Below are 26,689 nucleotides of genomic sequence, written 5' to 3'. Positions count from 1 at the left end.
TACATTTTATACTTAAACAAAAAATTCGTAGCTGTTTGATTAATAGGCCTTTCTGCGTCTGAGCTTATTAAGAGTCGCCATTCACTTTCCTTATATCATTTAACGATAGAGAATGAGTATCCTTGCTTTCCAAAATAATAGCTAGGAGTTTTTATCTTAAGAATTTGAAAAATGTTAGCTACACTGTTTCCTCTTTCAAGGTTGCATTACGTATGCTATTTTGTTAAGAAGTGAATTATTTGTTTTTCCAACGTTATCTCATCCTGCATGAGGTTATCCCCTTTCTTTCTATGCAAAATAAACTGTATAAGCTTCTCAGTGAAGATTTGGGACCCGACTTTGTGTAACAGTTCTTCCCACAGACCACTGCTAACTGAGAAGGACTGAAAATAAATCCTTACTTAACTGAAGAACAAAAGAAATCTAAATCTTGCAATTGCATGTGACAGAATTTTCCTCTTTCCTGGGAAATACAGTGCATGCATAAAAATGCCATGAAGAAAGATGCTCTTTGCAACTAGATATACTTATGACATCCAACAGAAAGGCCTAACAGGGTCATGCTAATCAGCAAAACCTTGAGCCTCTGGTCAATCCTAAACATTCAGAAGATACGGAGACAATTTTATTAACTGGTTCATTTTCTTTCAGTTTTTGCTCATTGTACTGGAGTAGCTACATGTGGGTTTTCCATTTAGCCACTAAAATCAAAAAGTAAAATTCAAGAGACAAAAAATTCACACATTAAAATAGTACAGGAGTGATTCATCAGTGCATCTGCTGCATGGACCACAGCTGGTTAGGGAAAAAAATGACAATGTTAAAAGGGCGTTAGACATCTTTATTTATACTGAACATTGAGACAGTCATTTAGTGCAAGTTGGTCATAAAATTTGAGTGACGGGGCACTGTTCTGACTGATCCAGGAACAGTGTTTGGAACATGTGGTCGTAAAACTTGGGATGATAACGACAGGCCCGCTCACAGTCTGGGCTAAAATTCACCTCCAGTATCTGAGGCTGCATCACACGTTCTCCTGAAGAAAAAAAAATGATGGAACTATGTGATTTATGCAGTTTAACTGACGTTATTCCTTGTGGTTTTTTTTTTTTTTTTTTTTTTTTACAGGTATGTTATGGAAGTCCATTTCTGCCACTGAATAAAAAAATTAAGGTAATTGTGAATTTTTCTCTCATACTTTTGATGTTTTGTTCACAAATTTGTGATATAAAGAATCAAACTGCAAGATATAAACTCAGAATTCTGACTTTTCCCCCACTCAATTCCAAATTTAAATCTTGGAATTCTGACTTTTTTTTTTTTTGAATTGTAAGTTTAGTTCTCAAAATTCTTTTTTTTTTGATTCTGCCATGGAATGCCATTTTAATCTCTCAATTCTTACATTTTTCTTGCAATTTTGAGTGTTACTGGTGTGTTGACTTTTAAAATTTACATATTCATATAAGAAGTTATGCATTATGAATTGATTATGAAATGCTTCATGAATTATTTACATCGTTATTCATTATTCTGCATTATTAATTCTTAAGAATCACATACTCAGTCCTTTTATGATTTTTAACATGTACAGCATTTTGTGTTGTGCTCATGTTCCTTTTTAGCCAGCAGTATGCAATCTCTAACTTAGTTTGGACCCATTTAGACATTTTGAAACAAGAAATACTAAAGAATGCAAAAGTGTCAGTTAGATTTTGAGTAGGTATGTTTAGCTCGCATGGGCCCCAGAAGTGTTAAACCACAGAATATCATCATGGTTTTGTTAGTCATGACTGACATTTGAGCATACGTTGCAGACATTGTATACTTAGTGGATCACTAATCAGGAAATTACCCCTTTTATGATCTTAACTCTCTAAGATATAAAAGTATATAAAGTGCACATTTGAGATTCTCCTCAGATTTTTAAGACTTATATGTTTGATACAATTCATAGATTTCTTAGATTTATACTAACTTAGTTCGATTTAGACTGATTAAGAATGTCTTTGATCGACTTTGTGTTATGCAATTTAATGAACATTCTTATTGAAACTTAATTTTATTAAATTTGCATCTCTGAAACTCTTAATAAATTTGTAACTTCTGCCACCCATCTGACGTGGATTCAATTTTGCACCAGCTACAATTCAGACTTTTTCTCAGAAAAAAAGTCAGAAATGTGAGATAAAAGATTGCAACTACCTTGATTTTTTATCCTGTGGTGGAAACAAGCTTTCATAGCTTTCAAGCCTTAATATCTTATCCCATGACTTGTCCTTGCTCTGAATGTTTTTTAGTTTTGTCTGGGTCACCATGTTTTGTTTACGCCCATTATGTTACTTCTACACAGCAAGTGTGATTGGAGAAGAGAGAGAAACATTTCGTTTTCTCACTTTATCCCCTTATTTTTCAATTAAAATGTCGATTTATTGTCTGCTGATTCCACATGCATCAGATGTTAACAAACAAATAACACAAAAATACCTGTTGAACTTCTCTCTTAAACAAAAATCAAACTAAAATGTATTCTAATCTGAATTCATGTAGCTATTAGAGAGAGCATGATTTTGACCGTCTACAGTGTTTACCTTCGGTCATCTGGTCCCATTTAAGCATGAGGTCAATGGCGTAAATGGCTCTGGAGGAGGGGTACCCACAAATCCCATATGGAGCAGGGCGGCAAGAAGCTGCCTGAAAGAGCTCTGCAAATGCTTTAAAGATATCCGCCTGTAACAAACAACATTTAAAATGACAACAAATAGTGGAGCATTTTAGATTACAGTGAGAGTGCTAAGCATAGTCGTTTTTTTCTGTTTGCATGTATACGAGATAAACAAGAACAAAAAGTGACAACTTTTGAGGTCTGGCACATGTGTTTAAGCAAATGGATACTTTTCAATGGATATTATTACAGGAACACCAGACGCTGAGGAACCTTAATCATGAGTGTACATGGTGAGATTTAGTTTTGTTTTGTATAACCTTTAATATTTAAATAAAATGATTATGGTTATTATAAGATTTAAATATAAAGATATATATTTTATATAGTTTACAGTTTTCCTCAGCCACTTTAGTACATTTCTTGCATTTCTCAAAAAGCTTTATACAAACAATGTAGAATATTTTTTATTAATTAGAATATGAATTAATGAATTATGTATCAAGTTATGTATCAGTTTGCCTGTGTGTACAGAGGCCTGCATAAGTATGGTATATGACTTTCTATAAAGCTGTGTTATGGGGCCTCTTCCTTTATCTTATTATAACTTGAGACCTCCTGTCTACTTCCTGGAATTTAAAGAAAGCAAAACAATAACGAATACATATTGAACACACCTTAAAGAAAAACTGTATAAAAGAGTGTGTAGACAGACTCTGGAGATTTCTCTGGAGAGTCTCTCAGCTTCATTGTCTCTGATAGTAAAGTCTATCTTCTGGCATCAAAACTTCAAGACTGAGAGTGATCCCACACAGAAAAGTGGCAGAAACAGCACCACACAAAAGCCTGTTACGTGCTCAATCCTCATTTCATCTCTCAAATGCAAGCATTTATGTCAATGAATACATCAGTGCCATCAAAATGCCACAATTGTGGCTCTTATTTCATCATTTTGGGGATTTTCTCGGATCAAAAAAGCGATCGGGTTTATGGAGTTATCAAAGTGCGCAGACACGAAAATGTTAGGGTGTCTCTGAAGACATGTGAAGACATGACAATGTGTCTCTTAAGGTAACTCCGTTTTTTTTTTTTTTATAAATAAAAAAAATAAATTTTTTAATAAAAAATTTTAATAAAAGTTTCAGTGTTATTTTGTCCCTAATCACAATCCTTTGTTACAATTTAATGACCAACGTGCATAAAAAATGTATGTCAAAGCCATAAAACAGACAATTAATTGCCATAATCATCATAATCGTCAATGCCCTAGACCAGACAATTAATCAACATAATCACAATTATTTCTTAGACAATTAACCAAATTTCATAATTGTGACAGCCCTACATCAGTCCTTCCTTGGCCTTTTTTGTCTCTCTACCCACCTACTACACATCCTTCTCACCTTGGTCCTGTTGTAACACTGTGTTGTGCTCTGCCTATATGCTTGCCAAATTAAGCTTTATAAGATACTGAGTTATTACATTGTTTGATGTAATGTTTTACATTTTCTTTCATTAGTGAAATTCAAGATTCACCTGTGCAAGTCATCAATTTAGTACGTAACAGCAAGTTCAACCATTTTGCATTTAATGACTTATGCAAGGAATTAAATCCAGTATAATATTTTTGATCAACATGGCAAATGTAGGAAACAGCAGACAATTGTACATAATCAGCTGCATGAATGTACCAAAGCATTTGCAATTTGTTCAAAAGAATGAGAAATTGCTTTTATGATTGTTGTGGAGTCTCAACGCTCTGAGGTTGTGATGCCAAAAGACTTTATTCTCCAAGAAGTAAAGTTGAGCCAGTCTCCAGTCTTGAACGCAAATATATACACCCCAATGGTAATCAATACATTCCATACATATACTTATTTATTTTAAGCAGTGCCCATATGGTCACACCAGGACTGAAATAGGTGGCTATAAGTAGGTTCAGTTCATTCTACTTTCATTCTTAGGCTTCTTCACTGAGCCATATATAATAGTAGAAATTCTTTGGCTCTTATAGATTACACTCAGTTCATCTTTATTCTAATCAATAAAAATACTCATGCTCATACATGATGTGCACAAGTGAAAGGATGATGTGGCAGCTCAACAGGTAGTTTTGAGAATTTCAGTTGTGATCTGAGAAATGCACCAAAACTGTAAGATATATACATTGCTATTTAAATGTTTAATTTATTTATTTTGTTTGTTTAAAGTCTCATATTCCCACCAAGACTGCATTAATCAAGTAAAAATACAATACTGTAATACTGAACTGTAATATGGCTTCTTGCATTAGACCAAGGTTGCATTCTTATTACTATTTTAACCTGATCTTAGTGCTGTGTTTGACACTACAGATTGTGACATACTCATAGACTGATTGCAAAACTATAAGTATATTCAAGGGCAGGCTTTAAGATGGTTTAGATCCTACCAATCTGACTGTTACCTTTGTTAATTTAAACAAGGAATCATCTCAATTAATGCCAGTGAATATGGAGTGCCGCAAGGATCTGTCTTAGGTCCTTGTTTTCAATATACATGTAGAAAATACAGGATTAGTTTCCATTGTTATGCTGATGATACTCTATAATTCTAATACAGCAATATGTTCTCTTAGTATAGTTCAAGTTTTACTTTAATTTTCAAATTAGCAGAATTTCAGCATCTAGCAATTTTTTTAGTTTGTTACAGTTTTCCCTCATTTCCTTGCTTTCCTTCGGTAAAAGCGCAGTGCTCATTTTACTTTCACTTTCAAATTAGCGGCAATTCAGCGTCAAGCAGTTGTTTATTTTTAGTTCGTTCGAGTTGTCCTTTGATTTTAAGAAGCTTGTAAAAGCGTTGTGCGCATTTTACTTTCACTTTTAAATTAGCGCCATTAACATAACAAACTTTTATTAAAACGCATATAAATACATCATGTTATATGCCTAATATAAAATAATAACTTCCACAAACTGCACTGCACTTTTTGTACTACACTGCATTGAGCAGCTGCGGTCAGTTTTATTAACACAGAAATTATGTTTTCGCTTCACTTTAAAATGAAACACATGCGGAAACAATCCATCATGAAAATTAATGCCATGATCATATGAATTTAAGACTGGCTGCTCTTTTCAAGGCCTTAATTTATGGAAAAGCGATTTAAGACTTTTTAAGATTTTTTTTAAGACCCTGCCCTGGAAAATTTCACAACAAGACCACTTTATGCTGTGGTTTAGATAGACAGATTGAAACTGAAAAGCATAAAGCCATACCTCAACCTGCTTCCATGGATACTGCGGATACTGGCTCTCAAACATGGGGATAAATTCATCATAATGAATCTGACGGGAAACAAAACCATCATTTATCTGAGATCAACTCTACAGAGTCAAGCATGCAGTCTAAGCAGAGTTTTTGTACCTGTTTGAGCTGCACATCAGCGGCGTAGTTCATCACAGTGTAGTGCTTCTGATAGTCATCAAATGTGTCCAGCGAGAAAGGTCTGGAATAAAGAGAAGCATCTTAATGCAGTTATGAATGCAGACATGGCGTTACATGCTTAATGTAAATGCTTAGAAACAAGTTTGCTAATATGACAACAACTGCAAAGTGTCACACTTCAGCATTGGAGAATAATTAACTAAGAGACTTCTTTTCCAAATACCTCTATTTTTTATTCTTTCACATTCTCATTCAAGCTAGAATTCCTTTTGGCAATAAACTTGGTTTATATAACCCCACATCAGGATATTTATTAATCTTCCCATCCTTTAGCTGACTTGAAATCTCACTGTTTTTAAACTATTTCAACTGTATATATTATTGAAAGATATTTACATCAATTGCTTTGGGTTTTCAGGTGTCTACAGCATATAGAGTGTTTGTGTGGGTGTTTACTTGTTAGCAAAACGCAGCCAGAAGACGTCATATGCATAAAGACGCAGAGGTTCAACAGAGCGCAGCAGCACCATGTATCGGATGTCAAACTTCACCATGCCCACTTCCTCTCTGTGAAACAGCACAGGGTCCTCCAAGTACTTACTCACCACCTAAAACACACACATACAGGCTAAGTCATGTGATGTTATTGCTTTTTAATTTTGCACAGACATATACAGCAAAAACACACTTCAGACACATACATTACCAGTCACAGTTACAATTTAATCCATTAAATCCATTTTAATATGCAATACATTCTTGTGATGTCAAAGCTGAATTATTACTCCAGTTTTCAGTGTCACATGATCCTTCAGAAATCACTTTAATATGCTAATTTGGTGACCAAGAAACATTAGGAACTCAATAACACTGGAGAGCAGAAGAAGAATGGAAATCAAGAATTTGGTCCTAAAACGTTTTTTCTGCATGCATGTATTGCTCTTGGAAATCAGCCTAGAAAAGAATTGCTTATTGGTCAATCGGTGCACCACCCCCTTGACAATGTAAAAAAACTGATGCTTGGACAAAAAAATATAAAGTAGTCTGTGAAGAGAGACTTTGTGCTCCTTACTATTTCCACGGCTGTGCGAAGGGACTGAGAACTATCTGATGGTGCAGAGAAAAGAAGAAATAATCTAACATTATCAATGTTGAAAACAGTGGGGCTGTTGCATAATTTTGTGGTAAAAAGTGACTTTTTTCCCCCAGGATAGACTAGAAAGTTGAAAAGAAAAGCATTTATTTTAACTAAGAATCTTTTGTAACAATGTCTTTACTGTGTTTTTGATAAATCCTTGCTGAATAAAAGATTATGTTTTTACATTTTTTACTTGTTTGTCTGGTGCTTTGAAAAAAGAAGTAAGACAATTGAAGTGGGATGAGAAAATGAGTTGGGAGTTTTTCAAACTACCCTAACTGTCATGAACCGGAATACACAGTTCTCGCAGAGAATTATAATTTTTTTAGAAAATAACTAATCGCTTCGCTAGATAAGACCCTTCTTCCTCGACTGGGATTATTTAGAACCCTTTGAAGTTGCACTTAAACTGCATTTTGGAAGTTCAAACTCGAGGCACCACATACGGAGAGAAATCCTGGAAAGTTTTCCTCAAAAACAGTGAATTTCTTTACGACTGAAGAAAGACCTGAACATCTTGGATGACAAGGGAGTGAGTACATTATCTGTAATTTTTTATAGATGTGAACTTCTCCATTAATTTACTGAAAGACAAACCATGAGAAAACTGCCGAGTATTTTCTCTGCTCAAAACGGCGGAGTATTGTTCAGTGCAGAGTACTGTTCATTTACTGTTCAAAGTGTAGATGCAATGTAAATAAGAGATTAACTGTGCATTGTAGAGGTTCATTGATTATAACAGAACTTTGTGAGATTGAGATGAACTGAGACAAACTAAGCAAAATTTTTTCATAAGTTTCACCCATTCTGCTATCCATCAAAAAAAATAAATAAATAAATAGTGGAGTTTCACTAGTTGGTCTATTTTTAAAAATAACATTTTATTAACCATTTTCATAAAAGCAAAGGGTTCTCCCAGGGACATGTGTATATTTCATATTACTTGATGGCAGTTGAGCTTTCACTTTCAAATCCTCAACACCTAACCTCTAGGTACATTTTAGAGAACAGAAATGTTCTAACCTTCAGTAGTTCGCAATAATGAAACAGGCAACGGTGAGATGGCCAGACGCTGTCTAAAAATAGTAATCTCATGATTTGGTGAACCAAACATTTTAGAGGAGAATGATGTAATGTTAGCTTTGCTATGCACTTTTCCTACTGTATATAAACTGTTGTATCCTTTTTGTTTTGAAGACTCTCTGTGATTGGTGTGAGGTCCTCCAGCCATGATTAAAGCATATTCAAGGTTATTGTTTGGAGTCTGTCTAATTTCTGCAAGTATAGTGGAACACTAGAGACCTTAGTCCCAAGTGATAGTGTTCACAGGGGGCAAGAAATCATCCAACTCACAGTCAGACTCTCTTAGGCATCCCATCCGATTTTCTCCTCCAACTTAAAAATCATCCTACATCGCTGCAGAAGTACCGACCCAGTGTTTACAAAGTGAAAGTGCAAAGAAGGTCAAACGTCCTTTACAAAAAAAAGGTGATGACCCTGATTACACAGAGTATGCAGAGCTATTGCTCAGTTTTCAGTCAGAAAAGTCACCTGAGGATAATTTTGGTGTTGAGAGATCAGGTGCGTAAGAAAATCTCTACCACAAGTGTCACTGAATTATTCTTGTTTCATGAATGTACTCAGCCCTTTTATGACTTTTAACATGTCCAACACGTGCAACACATACAGTGTGTGTTGTTTCTCATGTACCTTTTGGTCATGCAGTCTTTAATTTAGTTTTAATCAGCACTGTGTGTGTGTGGTCTCTTAGACCCATCTACAAATATTTTGGAACAAGTACCAAAAAATGCACAAGTGTTAATTAGACTATGAGAAGATATGTTTAGCCCGCATTGTCCCTGGGGGGTGATAGACCACAGGATATCATTAGTATATAATTTAGACAGTCACGAGTTGGTGTGGACGTGGACATGGTACAGACATTGTACTTAGTGGGTCATGTATCAGGACATTACCCCTTTTTTGGTTTTAGCTCTTTAGTATATGTGTCTTTGACGAGGGTTTACTTCTGCTTTTATCTCTTCGCTGTCACTTCTTCTTTTTCTCTCCCGCTCTTCTTCTCTAATAGATCTCTTTCTCTAGACTTAACCTCCCCAGATTTGTAAGACTTATATGTTTGATACAATTCATAGATTTCTTAGATTTTTAATGACTAAGTTTGATTTGGACTGATTAAGAATGACTTTTATCGAGTTTGTGTTATGCAATTTATTTGTGAAAAGATTGGATTGAACATTCTTATTTTGTTTTTTGAGGAAAACATTTCAGGATTTTTCTCCATATAATCTCTCTGTGTATTCTGGTTCAAGACAGTTAGGGTATGTCGAAAAACTCCAATCGCATTTTCTCCCTCTACTTCAAAAATCATTTCAAAATCATCCTACATCGCTGCAGAAGTACCGACACAGTCTTTGCAAAGTGAACATGCAAAGAAGATCAAACACCCTTAACAAAGTTGAGGGAGAACATGAGATGGAAGTTTTTCGACATACCCTAACTATCATGAACTGGAAAAAAAACAGAGTCCAGGCAGAGTCAGACAAGACATGACAAGCATTTGACATAAAAAAGTATTAAAATCGTATTATTTTTATGAAAATAACCGATCGTTTTGCTAGATAATACTCCTCTTCCTTGGCTGGGATCGTTTATAACCGCATTTGGGATTGATTTAAACTGCATTTTGGAAGTTCAAACTCAGGGCACCATAGAAGTCCACTATATGGAGAAAAATCCTGAAATGTTTTCCTCAAAAAACATAATTCATTTACGACTGAAAAAAGAAAGACATGAACATCTTGGATGACAAGAGGATGAGTACATTATCTATAAATCTTTGTTCTGGAAGTGGACTTCTTTAAATTATGTAAGAAATGCTTTAAACAAGCTAAAAGAAGTACTATTTGCTTTAAGATGAAGTTTAGTTATTTTCTTGGTTTAAAAGTCATGGTGTATGTGACTTCTTTTGCTTAAAATTTAGATAAACAATGAGTGTGGAACAAAGTGTGAAATTTTACTAAAAGGGCACAGGAAATTACAGAGGAAGTGAGAAAATCACAAGCAAAGATAATGTTGCTAAAGATTACTGAGGAAAAAGAATGAACACAAGAAGGTGGAAAGAATGCAAACAAATGAAATACAATTTTTAAAAAAAAAAGAAACAGCATAGCAAAAAGCTTTGTCTGCATAGCTGATTTTTTGTGTTGTGTTCCTTATTTTACATTAGATGTATACAAGTACTTTTAGGGGATAAGTAGGGCCCACATTCCAGTTATATCCAAATGACATTTAACCGTAGAGAGAGAAGATATTGCTTTTTCTCTTTCTAACAGTCTGCTTGAAGGAACTGTTAGTTGTTTTGTATGGCATGTGACCGAGATGCCTTCAGAGAGGGTCTTAGTGGGACTCCAAAGACCCGGAGGAGAGTCTTTTTGTGCTTCTCTTTCAGTCAGGGAAGCTGCAGATTGATTTCTGACAGGAATGAAATACAGTGTGTTCAATTAATTGTTCTGTTGTTTAAAAAAATAGTTCGTCCAGAAAATTAGCTGAAAATATACTTACCCTCAGGTCATCCAAGATGTAGATGAGTTTGTTTCTACATCAGAAAAGATTCGGAGAAATTTAGCATTACATCACTTGCTCACCAATGGATCCTGCAGTGAATGGGTACCGTCAGAATGAGAGTAAAAGCATCTGATAAAAACATCACAATAATCCACAAGTAATCTGCACAACTCCAGTCCAACATTTAATGTCTTGTGCTTGTAAAAAATTAAGACATTTAACTTTAAACCTTAGCTTCTGGCCAAAATAGCATAATAACACTTCCTTTAGTAAAAAAAAAAAAAATAAATGAATAAAATTAAAAAAACTAACAAGTTCATCCCTGTTTTAATTTCGCATCAATATCCACAAACTCATTTGTTTAGAACAGTTTTTCACTTGTAAACAGTGCTTGATCTGTGCATATTTCTCTCCTGATTCAGACAAGATGACGTTTTCACTGGAGATAGCAAAATTATGGATAGAGGAAGCAAAAACTATGCCACAGGGGTTATTCGCTTGTGGTTAACAACGGCTAAAACTGCTATGTAAATGTGTTGCTTAATTTGTAAAATGGTATGCATGGGGGATGCATTTGCAACATATAGATGTGAATGGAGCTCCTATTCACCGTCATGAATTACTACGTTACTATGCGGTTAAGAACCTAGCATATATATGATATGTATGTGTCTCGCCTATGCTTCAAAAGGTGTTACGATTTTTAAACTAAAACAGAAGTAGACTTGCTTGCTCTTTTAAAAGGTACTGCAATTTTGCATTTGGAATTTTGGAAGTATGGCCAAGGGTAACTTTTTTGATTTATTACTTATGAGTTATTGTTCTAATAAAGCAAAACCATTTTAAATGGTGATGCGTTTAAACCTCTCTTAAAACAAGTGATTTATTATTATAACCTATTATCTTAACCTAAAAAAGTCTTCTGTCGAGCCCTAAGTAGTCCAGACCTGGCTAGGGCAAATTTCCTTGAAATTAAATAGGCTTTTTGGATGGTTGAGATGCAACTTAGTTTGTTTGGGATATCTAGGCAGTATAAGAAATATAACAAACGTAAAAATGAACTGGAGTCGTGTGGATATGATGTTTTTATCAGCTGTTTGAGCTCTCATTCTGACAGCACCCATGTAATGAAATGCTAAACTTTTCCAAATTTGTTCTGATGAAGACAAACTGATCTACATCTTGAATGGCCTGAGGGTGAGTACATTTTCAGCATATTTCAAAACACATATTTCCAAAACATATTTCCAAAATATGAATTTCATCAAAATATGAATTAATCAGGTATAATCAATGCCTGCAAGAGAATGCAATGTGTAGTCATTACAAAAACCCACATCCCATTTTGACACTCAACATAAATTAATGCCTCCTGTCTACTTCCTAAAAAACAGATGGATGTTCTGCAGTCTCTCTGCTTAATTTTGTCTGCTAATAAAAACATAAAATCTCCTGCCATCAAAACCTTAAGACTTCAAGAGTGATTTCTCAAAGAAGCGGCAGAAACCTCTACAGTTTCAGCAGACTTCACAAAACAGTTTTGAAAGTTGCTGGGTTATGTCTACAAGTCCTGTTCTGTGGACTGAATGTTTGTGACAATGCTAAGACGTATTTTCCATGTAATTCTGTGGGTGCAGACTCAGTACAGAAAGTAGGATAAGTGGCGGTCTTGTGTGTGCAGGTATACCTTTGGGGTGCTCTCTCGCTGTCTGATTATATAGTTAAGGCTGTTTGTGATGTGGGTGTCCAGACCACGGGCCAGGTTCCAAGGTTTGCAGATCCAGTGGTTGTCCAGTCCTCTGAAATTATCATTGACAAATAAGTGTTGGGATTCTGAAATGTACATATTCACCCTCAAAAGATGATTTTAATTCATTGTGTTAGGTGGAAAAGCACTGAAAAGACATTACAAAACAATAGAGCAGAATCAGATGTGAAACAGAAAACAGAATCAATAGATTCGTCAATCAGATGTGGTGTGAACGGAAACGTTTTGAACTTGTCCACTTTCGTACCCCTTGGTACCTTAAAGCTGTGAATCAACAGATCTACGGCAGCTTCCACTTATATCCTTTCAATATCTTCAATACATATTTAATCAAGTTTTAACCCATTAGACTTCATTGATTAAATGATGTTTAATTGTTAGTTATAACTTTAATAATAAAGTTATTATTAGGAAAAAAGGGGAATAAATAAAAGTGGAATAAAAAGGCTTTTATAACCCATAATTGGGCTTTTACTTGTTCTTCCTTTCAAACATTGTAGTTTAAAGGTAGAATATTACCCTAACTTCTCTCCCTGTGAAACTGCATTTACTATCTGTCTGTTTTGGGAATAACACCTGATAAGCGTAACAGCCAAACTACTCAACCTTGAAGTAGATAAATGTTTTCTGTATGCATTTGGACCCTAACGCATGGGAAGCAGATATACATCTCTGAAGCAACACATAGCATGAAAACTCTAATCGCTTGTCACCTATATAACCTTCGGAGATGATTTATGTAATATACTATGTTATAATAAAATTAGTAGTTATTAAAAATAGGGCAGGAGAGAGAAGGACCACAATTTACAATGGCAGAATATTCTTATTCAGACAATATTCTGACATCATAACAGAAATAAGCAATAGCCTGTGGATAGAGTTCATTCCTATTTTAGGTTTCATGCTTATGTTGAAATCCAAAATGTTGAAACGTACTTTGCACATCTAGAAAGGTCAAAAGTGCATCTAACAACAAGGAAAGAAGTGGAACAAGTGCATGCTATTACTAGATTTGTCATATGATTAGGAAGTCTGGCTAGTCTGTGCAATCATGTCATTTTTAATTATAAGTGTGTAATGTGTGCAATTTTTAGTTTCTGCATGCAATTTTTTTCCGACCATGTTGTAGAAAAAAACATTTCAGTGATTTTACATGGCCAGAGCATTTTAAAATTTGTATTCTTGCAAAAAGGTCAAACAGTACAGTGGTGAGCCTTGCCAAATATGTGACAAAGACAAGACCTTTTTAGTCTATTGCTTTCACAAGCAGCCTCTCTAATATTGCCATAAAAAATTAAAAAATAAATGTGTGCAATTTTATGTTTACTGTTTACACGACTCACAGACATTTCTCCAATAAAGTATGTTTAATCAAGCACCTTATGTCAGATACCACAGTCCCTTGCATATTAGTTTTTTCCACTACTATGATCAAACAGACACTCACCTCTCCTGTCTCTGCAGGTAATGTCTGATAAACTGAGGGAGCTCAGTCTGTAAATTAAAGGTTTTGGGGAGCCACGGAGCCTCTTGACCTCCCTTGGATCTCCGTGCCACAGACGCCAGGCAGTCTTTAGTGGTCAGCACCGTCTCACAGGGAAACTGGTTGAGCAGGACATGAGGTCGTTCCTCGCTTAATTTTCTAAGAGTACATGAATCAGTTAAGCAAACAAAATCACTTAAGTAAAACAAGAAATATGTCTGATGTGTGTGTGAGTGTAAACATGCTCACCGATAATCTCGGATATGGGAGAAGGCCCAGATTACATCAGCTTCTTCCTCGTTTTCGGTGAACTGGAAACGTGGATTTTTCAGATGGTCTAAAACCTGCTTCATCTCAGTGTAGACCCTGATTTGTGTACACAAGAAATAGCAACCAAGTGAACACACACGTAGTGAGTAAGAAATGCTTAAAGCACTTTTCATCTATTTCAATTAAAAAGTGTGCAACCATGTACTATTCTAGTTGATATCTACACACTTAAGAATATGCATGAGCATAAGCATTTTTCATCTACTCTATGGCCTCTAAAATTTCTAGGACAACTGGCTCTATGCCAGATATACTAGGCTCCAAATATCACATAAGCAGCAAGCATGCTTGAGTTAAACCACAAGGTGCATGAACCAGACTGTGATAGAGAAAGCAACCACATAGTAAATGGTACACACCACATGAGAGTGTGTTAAGCAGATAAACAACTGACTGTTGTGGTTGACTGAGGGTAAAGAGATTATATCATGCATACTTTCAAATTCTGTGCTTCGCATTTTTGGTGCCCAGTATAGCACTTATCCACAAGTGCTACATGTCTGTGTTTTATCTTTGAAGATGTTTTAAACCTTGCCAGCCTTGGAGGAGAAAGAATGTTTATATCTAGATGGAGTACACAAACTGCTGACTTTGTGACCCAAGATTTATAGATATTCATTAGGGGGCTTTAAATTATTGCATGCACGGACATGTTCCAGACCCTCAATTACACCTACAAACACACACAAACACACACATTGTGGGGACCTTCCACAGACACATATAGATTTTATACTGAAAAGAAAAGATTTATCCCCAAGAGATTTAACCCTAAATAAAATAAAATAAATATCTCCAGGGATGTCCCCACAATGTCAGATTTAACTCACTTTTGGGGGGGCTCCCCACAATTAGCAAAAACAAGTACACACAAACACACAAACACACACACACACACACACACACACACACACACACACACACACACACACACACACACACATTTCTCACCCTAAAAGAAAAGATTTACCAAGAGATTTAAAGGAAATAAAATAAAATAAATATCTCCAGATCATGACAGATTTAACTCAAAATACAAAGAACATATCCAGTCATGAAAATTAAATCAAACCAGCAGAATCATACAAAACATAACTTGGAATATAAAAGGTGAGACACTTGGATTTTAGACATGGATACAAGGTTGATTTCAAGAGGAAATATTTTAAAGTTGCAAAGAACACAACAGAACAATTAGCAACCCAATGACTTACTTCAGCACTTTTCCATCTGGTACACAGTAAGGCTGGATGTCTACAGGAAGCTTCTCTTTGTTCTCTTGCAGAATTGTCTGGAAAAATGCAGTGATGTAGAGAGAAAACGGGACTTAATGATTTTACTGAATGAAAAAGCACACCAGCAGTTGAATAAATGCCAACAACCAGTAAGACACAGACAAACGTTTCCAAAGCAAACAATATTTGCGACTCCGGACCACAAAACATAAGTAGCATGGCTATATTTATAGCAATAGTCAACAATACATTGTATGAATCAAAATTATAGATTTTTCTTTTATGCCAAAAATCATTATGATATTAAGTAAATATCACGTTCCATGAAGACATTTTGTAAATTTCTTACCGTAAATATATCAAAACTTAATTTTTGATTAATAATATGCATTGCTAAGAACTTCATTTGGACAACTTTAAGGTGTTTTTTTTTTTTCCCGCAATATTTTTCTTTTTTTGCACCCTCAGATTCCAGATTTTCAAATAGTTGTATCTTGGCCAAATATTTTAAGAAACCATACATCAATGGAAAGCATATTTAAATGTATAAATGTATAATGATGTATAAATCCTTATAAAACCTTATGACTGGTTTTGTGAGGGTCACATTTTAAGCATAAATTCACTCACTTCATAGTAAAGGTCAGACGGTTCTTGGACGTCTTCGCTTACGGCCTCAAGCTCATCAGCCACCCATGGTAAAAGGCGGCATCTCCTCACCAAAGAGTCAGTCTCTCCATATGCAAAATCACGTGTCACCTCATCTGATAAATATTAAAATTCTCATTAAATCAAAGACATCAATTAAAAAAACAACACTTTATACTAACATTCATTAACTAATATTACAACACTATATAAAGCTTAAAGCAGCGGTTCTTAATTCCAGTCCTCATGCCTCACCGCTCTGCATATTTCGTATGTATCTGCGAAGTGCCATGTGAAGTGGACTTTCCGCCATGATTCCAGTTCAAAGTGAGCGTATGTGTTCTAACTAAAGGTCATTAAAGTGTGCGAAACATGAATTTAAATTGTTTTTATTTACAGATGCATTTATGTCACACTTCACACTTCTCTAGTAAGATTTTGTGTGTGAAGACATTGCAGGCAGCAGCAATATGCATAAATGACTGTTCTGAAGTAAACTTCAACGGATTTTCCCTGCTCAGGGAATAGGGAACAATGAATACTGTGTAGGGACCATGTCAATCAAAACACAGTTCATGCACGGCGCTCACTTCTAACGAGCTGGTTATCAGAATCAGGTGCATTAACTAAGAGAAAATTGCAAAATATGCAGAGCGGTGGGGCACGAGGACTGGAATTGAGAACCACTGGCTTAAAGAATCATTAGTTAATGTACTTTCAAACAGAAATGTGACATATTTTCATGTGTGATGAGCCTTACATAATGCTTGTTAACCCTGTAAATCCTACTGTATAACATTTGACATGCGCAATTGTTTTTGCAGACATGATGTACATGATCTTATATCAAGCGTGTCAAAACCCATTTGCTCAGATCTGCAGATGTGTTAGTATGGAAACCTGAAATAATACTAAATAATAAAAAGGGTGATTGCACACAATCATGACTTTTTTCTCACAATTTAGTTTACAAATTGACAATTCTGTTTTTTTTCTCCCTTATTTCACTAAAATAAAAAAAAAAATTACTTTGTCCAAGGGATAAATGGTTCCTGATGCAAAATCGAATCCACGTCAGACGGGTGGTTTGGAGAATTACAAATTTATTCAAAATGTTTCAGAAATGCAAATCAGTAACAGAATTATTAATAACTTAAAAATATAAAATATAAAATTAAGTTTCAATAAGAATGTTCAATCCAATCATTTCACAAATATATTGCATAACGCAAACTCAATAAAAGCCATTCTTAATCAGTCCAAATTAAGTTAATATAAATCTAAGAAATCTATAAATTCTATCAATCATATAAGTCTTACAAATCCAAGAAGGTTAAGTCTATAGAAGAAGGTCTAGGGCTCACCCAGAAGTGTCAGAGAAAAAGGAGAAGAAGCTGAAGTTCTTTGTCTGCAGGTGCATTTATAACCTTTATTCTCAGTGCGTTTAAAACCACCCAAAAAAGCAGTTTCCTGCTATGTAACCAACTGAGCATATATGAAAGAAGGTTAATGACGACACTATGATCTCATGATGTCTGAAAATCAGAATAATTATACCCTGTGGTTTTACCCACCAGGGTACAGGAGGGACATCGAGTTCATATATCTAAAAAATCTTCTGAAATTCAGACATGTGCAGCTTTTTATTTTAAAATAACAGCCCTATGCACAAGGAACGTATGCTAGGCCGGAATTAAACCACATTATAACCACAAAGAACACAGGCAGAGTACAGAATGTTCGTGTCAAAAACCATAAAAGAGCTCAGCGTATTCAGTATATGATTCTTATGAGTGGTTAATGCATAATAATATAAAAATAATTCATAAACATTTTCATAGTTATAAATCCATAAATTTCTTATATGAATATGTAAATTTCAAAATCCCAACACATCAAAAAAATCCACTTCAAAAAAGTAGACTTTCCTGACTATTATTTCATATGCCAGGCTTCACATGGTTAAGGATTTATCAGGATCAAATGATTACACTAACTGCTTCGTGATAAGTAGCCAAATGACTTGGAAGAAGGTGTGAACGATAACCACCTTTGCTTTCTGTGGGGTGTTAGACCTGGAGTCCTAGAGACTGCAAACTTGTCTTTCAAGTGATAAAGGCCCTGCTAACATCTGATATTAACACCTGCCAGTTTTTCCAATCACACTTGAATTTTTGACTGCTAGACCTAATGGAGCATCTCCGGTCTGTCTTTTATCATCATGTATAGACGTGAAACATGCTCATTTCCATGGGGGGGCTGCAGCCTGTGGTGTAATCCCCTTTGTTCCCTGTTGGGCGTTAAGTACAGATAGATAAGAATCTATTTGATCTTGTCATTCACAACATAAAATGAATGAGATGTATCTCTTTTTTTTTTTTTTTTTTAAAGGTTAAAGGTTATCTGCCTGTTGAAGACGTAAGAAATCAGTCGTCTTTACTTAAGATCTGACAGAAGTGATTAAAAGGAGAAGTTTATATGTCTGACAAGAGTTTCTAAGTGTATCCTCACACAGAGGCAATCTTACGCACTTTCTTAAACCTTCTGTATGGAGGCACAACGGTTTTTGATGAGTCAAAAGTGGCCATTTTAAGATTCCATAAAACACTCTACTCTTACGTATGCAGCATTACATCATGGTCACAAGACATGTTTTTTTTTTCAAAGCTGGCTGTCTATATCCTTTTCCTTTACTTGTGCTGAGTTGAGTTTCACTGCCTCTACTAGCTATATAAACATACCACTCACAATAAAGCTTTGAACCTTGAGTGAACTACATTATTTGTGTCTATGTCATTCTTGGTTCCTTGGTCGCTCAACCAGATTAGATCTTCTCAAATACTTTATTTTAACACTTACAAAAAAACTGATTTTGCTTATCATTGACAGCCTGTAATGTACGTTAAGCTTTAAAAGTGTGGGGTCATATTCTTTTTTTTAAGAAATTAATACACTTATTTAGCAAGGATGCATTAAATGGATCTAAAGTGACAGTGAAGACGTATAATGTTACAAAAGATTTCAAATGAATACTGTATTCTAATTTTCTATTCAAAGAATCCTGAAAAAGGTATTGTTTCCACAAAAATCACAGTTTTTAATACATTTTACATATATTTTCAATAGGGACACGCCAAAATAAAAATTCTGGGCTGAAACCGAAAATTCGGGATGCACTTGGTGAAAAACTGAAACTGAAACCAAAAATGATTTGTAATAATTATTTGCTATTTAATTAAGTAATTTTATAAGATTTTTTAATTTAACTCAATAATTTGAATACTAATTTAAAAACACAAGCCCATAAAATAAGCACACTTTTACTGAAAATAAAACAATTAAATTGGACAGAAAATATAATAACAATATTAAATATCAATATATTATTTTTATTTAGCTTTATGCAACAGCATCAAATATAACTTTTTTAAACTAATTATCCAAATAATGTATAGTCCTACAAAGCTGTTAATAACTTTTATTCCAAAAAATTGCAATTTTATTGAAAGACTTTGTCTGCCTGGATCTCATCGCATCACATATTTCAATTATAATTGCATTTTTTGAATAAATACATGCAGTCATGGTGAGTTCTAAGAAAAAAAAAAAAGCTCTTATAGAAAATCAGGAAGTGACAACATTTTTTTAAACTGTGCCACAATGGAGCAAGAAGAAACATTTCACAAGAGGCCCGATTTAATACTCCAGGGCCATAAAATAAGAGACCCTGTCAATGTGGAATCTGCAAGCCTGAGCTAACTCATTACTCCTCCATGGACTATTGTATGAGTTATGAAAGCCCTTTCCAGCACTACCGACTTTAGGCAGTAAACCCAAGACAAATGGTCGGAAGATGGCACATTCCAGAATCATGACTGAAGACAAGTGCGGGTGATTCCCTTCCCACGAGCTAAAAAACAGACTCCCTTTTGAGACCTTTTGACCTCTTCCCTGAACACATGACTGAAATACTTCAAACCACATTCTAAATGGCACAAAGACTGCCTTTATATAACAAAACACATTACGTCATTTCAAAATATCACTCCATTGCATAATTTAATATATCTGTATCCACCACGTTTGCTTACTATGAAACCTAACCAGTCTACTATCAATTCTTATTCCGATATGGAATATTTTATTTATTCAGACTGTCACATCACAAAATCAAATCAAAATCAAGAGTTGTAGGAATACCACACATGGGGGTTGAGAGAATAGTGTATACAACATGTATACAGACAGCTGATTTTTCAACTTGGCTTTGTGTTTCTTTTAAAATAAACCGGTTGTTTCTTTATCAGCCAATGCACAACTGGATTCTGACTGAAAAACTGAAAAAAACAGAACTGTACTGTCCGTTCGCCAAACTACACACATCCGTTAGGGCACCACAATATTGCGTGTGTGCTGGTAGAGACGTTGCACTTTTCCGAAAAAGATTCCAGGAATAGTGGTGCCAGGAATACATCTCAAGGAGCCTATACGCCCTCTAGGACTTCACAAGCTGCAAGTTTAGGTTGGGGAATGTTTCCATTTGGAGAGGTAGCAGGTGCTTTGCAAAAGATAAATGTACTGGCTTTCATCACTTATTAGAACAACTGACACTCCTGATTCTCTCCTAAATGAGAGTTGCTGTAAAATGATATTAAAGAAATGATATTAAACCTTTTGACAGCTAAAGCAGAAAGAGCATGTAAAATGTTGAACCTTTCTTGCTATTTCTCAACTTCAGATTATAACAATATCTCTGACTTAATAAATCATGTAAAAAAACATTAGTGTGGACCCACAAGAGATACACTACCAGTCAAAAGTTTTTGTTTTTTAAAGAAGTCTCTTCTGCTCACCAAGCCTGCATTTATTTGATCCAAAGTACAGCAAAAACAGTAAAAGTTCAATTTTGAATATTTTTGCTACTTAAAATAGCTGTTTTCTATTTGAATATATTTTAAAATGTAATGTATTCCTGATTTCAAAGCTGCACTTTTAGCACCATTTTCCAGTCACTTGATCCTTCAGAAATAATCATTCTAATATTATTATTTGCTGCTCAAAAACATTTATTATTAATATTATTATTACTTTGAAAACAGCTAAGTAGAATTTTTTCAGGTTTCTTTGATGAATGGAAAGTTCAGAAGAACAGCATTTTTCTGAAACAGAAATCTTTTGTAACATTATAAATATCTTTACCATCACTTTTGATCTATTTAAATTTATATATATATATATATATATATATATATATAGTGTATAATGTTACAAAGTCATTTGACACTGTAGACTGGAATAATGACACTGAAAATTTGGCTTTGATCACAGGAATAAATTACATTTTTGGTGTGTTTTGGTACATTTTTGAATTATTAAGAATTTACACAGTAATTTAAGAAGTTCTGCATTATGAATTGTATTCTGAAATGTTTTATGAATCATTCTTGACATCATTATTAATTCTCATCATGTATTCAGCATATTATCAGTCCTTCTATGAGATTTAACATTCAAATTTGTATGCTGTTGCTTCTGTTATTTTAATTAGCATTTTGTGCAATCTCTAACTTTAAACCAGACACATATAGAACATACGGAACAAAAAGTACTAAGGGGTGCAAAAGTGTCAAAATCTCTAGGCGCCCTCATCTATGTTTATTAGAGCAAAAGATGTCCAGCTTGTGTGGGCCCCGGGAGAAACCACAAACTAACGTAGCTGTAACTGACATTTACATACATTGTGTGCTTATGAAGAGACTTCTTTATAAAAAAAAAAATTCTTACTGTTCATGAACCAAAAAGAAGCTGTAAAAGAAGCCTGTTTCATTTGAAAAGATGTAACTCCAATATTGTTGGATTAAATTGTTATATTTTTAAACATCTCAATAAACAGATTGTTAAAAAAAAATTCTATATTGACCACAGTATTAGAATATGACTTGCATATTGAATTGCATGAATTGCATATTGTGGCTTTATTTGCTTGCCCTTTTTTCAGCTTTATTCGCAATTATAATCAAAAGTGAAGCAATGAATCAAATGATTTAAAGTGCCAATTGTTAATGTTTTCTTATTTCTTAAGCTTGACTCTTTGTGTAAGACTCCGCTTGAGTAACTTCCTCTCACTATGTGCACATCATGAACACACCTAGACAAAACAAGAACCTTGGACACACGAAAAAGGAAACCGAGCACCCAAGCGCACACACGCACATGCACACACACGCACATGCACACGCACACACGCACGCACACACGCACGCACACACGCACGCACACACGCACGCACACACGCACGCACGCACACACGCACGCACACGTTTGTTTTTGTGAATTGTGGGGACCTTCCATAGACTTCTATAGATTTTATACTGACCAAACGATATTGTCTATCCCCTAACCCAACCCTAACCCTAAACCTAGCCCTCACAGAAAACATGCTTGCATCGTTACACTCTCAGATAAACATCATTTACTATTTTTAATAATTTTTTAAAATTGTGTCAAAAATGTCAGGTTTTACTATCCTTGTGGGGACATTTGGTCCCCACAATGTAGCAAAAACAAGTACACACGCACACACATTTCATACACACATCTTACTTGTCACTATTTCAATATAGACTAGCGTTTGACCTCTGAGTACTCTGATTGGATACCTAGGACATCAAGTATGTTATTTTATGAATCAGTGTTAAATAAACATGACCATCTTCCTTATTAAAGCTGACAATGTTATGGTAGTACACTAGTTCTTTGTACCAGCTTAACAATTCTCCTCGGATCCCACGCTACTCCTGCTGCTCTGCATCAAAGCGGTTGACTCACCGCTTCACAGCTCATGACTGATAGCATCAAGACTACAAATAGTCTGAAAATTAATCTAACAGAGCCTTAATAAAGAAATGCTAGCGCAAGCTGAAATATCCCACCTCTCTGTGCACCTGGTACGAAACAACTAAATCAAGCTGGCTGGAGACAAAGTCTGCACTCTGTTAAGAAGACAAGTATCTGAACGCATGTTATCAGAGTAGTCAAGGACAGGTCATGCGCTCCGAAAAAACATCTGTCTTGCTGAAGACAGACAGGAAGTTTTATAATGAGCTATGGAGTGAGGCCAAACAGCTTGCTAAGCAATAACAATGCTATTTTGTTACTTATTTTTATTTCTTTGCAGTTCAGTGAGAATGAGTCAGTATAGATGATTTAGACTACGTGTTCTATTCCGAATTTTCGGCAACACACACTATATGGAATAAACGTGAATTGCATTTTGGAAAAGCTCTGTTGCACATTTTTTTGTGTGCATACCTCCATTCTCCAGATCTTGCAATGGCCACAGCACTGAGTAAGCGATCTGTTGTGGTGTGTAAAACAGAGGAGCCATACAGCAAGTCGGCTGAGAAGAGTGCTGAACCCGAGATCCAAATTCATCCATTATGTACCACACAGGGACCTTTTCTTCTGCAGACTGCAACATTGTCATTTTCATCAAACCAAATTTAGCAGCAATATCATGTTTCAGAATGCACACTGGTAGATTAAATAAACAGTTCACTTAAAGATGTACATTTGTGACCCTGGACCACAAAATGAGTCTTAAGTAGCACAGGTATATTGTAGCAATAGCCAAAAATACATTGTATGGGTCAAAATGATTAATTTTTCTTTTATATCAAAAACCATTAGGATATGAAGTAAAGATCATGTTTCATGAAGATATTTTGTAAATTTCTTACCGTAAATATATATCTAAACTTAATTTTTAATTAGTAATATGCATTGCTAAGAACTTCATTTGGACAACTTTAAAGGCGATTTTCTCTGTATTTATCTTCAGATTTTCAAATAGTTGCATCTTGGCCAAATATTAATACTCAGCCTCATACCACACACAGCTGAGTGTCTTCAGCAGAACAGATTTGGAGAAATTTAGCATTACGTCACTTGGTGAATGGGTGCCGTCAGAAGGAAAGTCATAATGATGTGACTCCAGTGTTGAATGACTCCATTGCTATGGCAGTTTAACTTTAAAACACTAAAATAGCATAACTCCTGTTGTCCTCTCGATCAAAATCCACAATATATTTGTTTTTGCTTCTGTGCTTAATCTGTTTATATTTCTTTCCTAGGTTAAATAAAACAACTTCCTCACTAGACAAAGCAATATCATAGATAGGCGATTTTAAACAGAAACGTTTTGAAGTTAAAAACGCTTTAACAATGGATTTGTTCATTACAAATATGCAGCTTTTTGCTTCACAAGATGTTAACTGATGGACTGGAGTTGTGTGGATTGCTTGTGGATTATTGTGATGTTTTTATTAGCTGTTTAGACTCTCATTCTGATGGCACCCATTCACTTGATGAGCAAGTGATGTAATGCTACATTTCTCCAAGTGTTCTGATGAAGAAACAAACTCATTCACATCTTGGATGGCCTGATGGTGAGTAAATTTTCAGCAAATATAAATTTTTGGGTGAACTATTCCTTGATTCTTTTTCCTTCTCTTACCCCCTGGGAAAGCTGATAGGTTTGGTTGTATTTCCACATGTTGTCCAGGACCAGATCCACGATGTCTGGATCAGGAGCCTCTCCGTGAAAAGGCAAACCCATCAGGCTGGCCATCCGGATCAGCAGTCCAGGAATTTCCAGCAGCTGCTGCCGTGCGCTTTCCACCCTATATGTCCAGGCGTGATCTACAAGGAACACACTACAAACCAAAAGAGAGAAAATTTTCAAAACTTTCCTAATGCTCAAACAGTTGAGCATGAGGCTAGCAAATGCAAGGTTAGCAGGAAATGCATGAACTGATAAATAGTAAGTGTAATAACTGAAAGTGTTAATACTGACATCCACCTCAAATTCTTATATCGATTATATAAACACCAGAAAGTAAAAAGACTGTTGTCTAACACTCTGACTGTGAGAAAAAAAACAGCTTATCTCTGTTTTGGGGAAAGTAAGAACCTAGTTAGAGTTTTGGCCTTCAACCTTATTAAAGACACAACGTACACTACCAGTCAAAACTTTCATTTTTCAACGTGTTTTAAAGAATTCTCTTCTGCTCACCAAGCCTGTATTTATTTGATCCAAAATACAGCAAAAGCAGTAAAATTGTGAAATATTTTTACTACTTAAAATAACTGCTTTCTATTTGAATATATTTCATTCTCTATTTTTATGAAAGTGTAAAAAAAAAAGTTTACTGATCTTACTGTTCATTACCATGCAAAACAGGTATCAAGTTTTATATATTTATTTTATGTATTTATATATATTTTTTTATTTTTACCATGGTAAAACATCTTCTTGAATGTGTACCATGGCAATACCCTGTTTTTTTATACATCACAGCAATACCATAAAATACCTTGTGCTGTTTCTTACTTTCATATGTGAAATAAAACTGTCGTCATTGTGGTAGAAACTCATCTGACATAAGAGACCTGTGGTTTGTAGTGCATATTTACCAGGTCTAGACTTCAGCTCATGTGTGTTTCCTCTCCATCTGATGTTCAGTGTACCTTGACCTTCCTCTTTAGCAACCCAAAAAAATACCCAGTGTACGTCAGCAACTCGACACATATCAGATATTTACCCTTTACCCTTTTATCATTACAAACCTACTAAAATGCTTCCAATAAGATTACTTGACTCCCTGCCTAATGGGTCACTGCTGCCCTCACCTGGTGGGATCAGCAGCTTGCAGGCCACTCTCTCTGGTCACAATCACTTTATAAGCCACCTCATCTCCAGGATTGACTCTACGCTCATTCTCCTCATCTTCATCTTCTTCTTCCACCTGCATGATACCAAACACCTCACCAGCATCAAAAACCTAGAGGAGAAAAAGAATCGATAATATTACCTGTCCATGCTAGCTCAATCAACACTGGAGTGTCTGTGTACATAGAGTCTAGTATTTTGAAGACTATTATTTAAAGAAAACTATATATTAATATACATATAAAGTCAGAAGAGTAAAACTATTTCCCGATCAAGCTGGTACAGATGTGATGGCTGTGTATTTAACTTTACCTCACTGGCAAGTTTCAAATGCAAACTCTTCCAGTAAAGCGGAGGGATTCTCGCCGCCTTTAAAGCGGCACTGTGCTGAGAGAGGAAGAGTTGATACGCTTCATCCTCTTCTCCATTCACATTACCGTTCTGCATCTTTGCTAGTTTTCTTTCTGACAACTCACATGTGAACCGTGCAGCGGTGCATCATGGGAAAAGATTTAAAGGGCCATCGTCTGATTTACGGTGACGGTTAATTCCCATATACTGTTATGTTGTATTGTAATTCGATCATTTTATACTGATTTTGAGTTTGTAAAGCGGTCAAAACACACAGTATACAATAAATTCATTATCCTGTCAAGTTTACCATTAGTGTTCTGTGTAAAG

General features: G+C 35.1%; 1 protein-coding gene across 1 annotated transcript; it reads right to left on the bottom strand.

Annotated features, from left to right (window-relative positions):
* Positions 1-820: 820 nt before the first annotated feature.
* On the bottom strand, positions 821-26,512 carry ttll12 (tubulin tyrosine ligase-like family, member 12). The gene is made up of 14 exons (XM_051108548.1): positions 26,321-26,512; positions 25,969-26,120; positions 24,794-24,992; positions 23,590-23,749; positions 16,261-16,394; positions 15,610-15,686; positions 14,315-14,431; positions 14,030-14,224; positions 12,499-12,610; positions 6,545-6,696; positions 6,068-6,149; positions 5,920-5,988; positions 2,589-2,727; positions 821-1,036 (listed from the first exon to the last, which is right to left on the bottom strand). The coding sequence occupies exons 1-14, from the start codon at positions 26,453-26,455 to the stop codon at positions 885-887; spliced, it is 1,875 nt and encodes a 624-aa protein (XP_050964505.1). The 5' UTR covers positions 26,456-26,512; the 3' UTR covers positions 821-884.
* Positions 26,513-26,689: the final 177 nt, after the last annotated feature.

Source organism: Labeo rohita, chromosome 4 (assembly GCF_022985175.1).
Source record: "Labeo rohita strain BAU-BD-2019 chromosome 4, IGBB_LRoh.1.0, whole genome shotgun sequence".
NCBI lineage: Eukaryota > Metazoa > Chordata > Actinopteri > Cypriniformes > Cyprinidae > Labeo > Labeo rohita.
The sequence above is the reverse complement of the archived record's forward strand: the minus strand, read 5'-3'. Positions and strand labels throughout refer to the sequence as shown.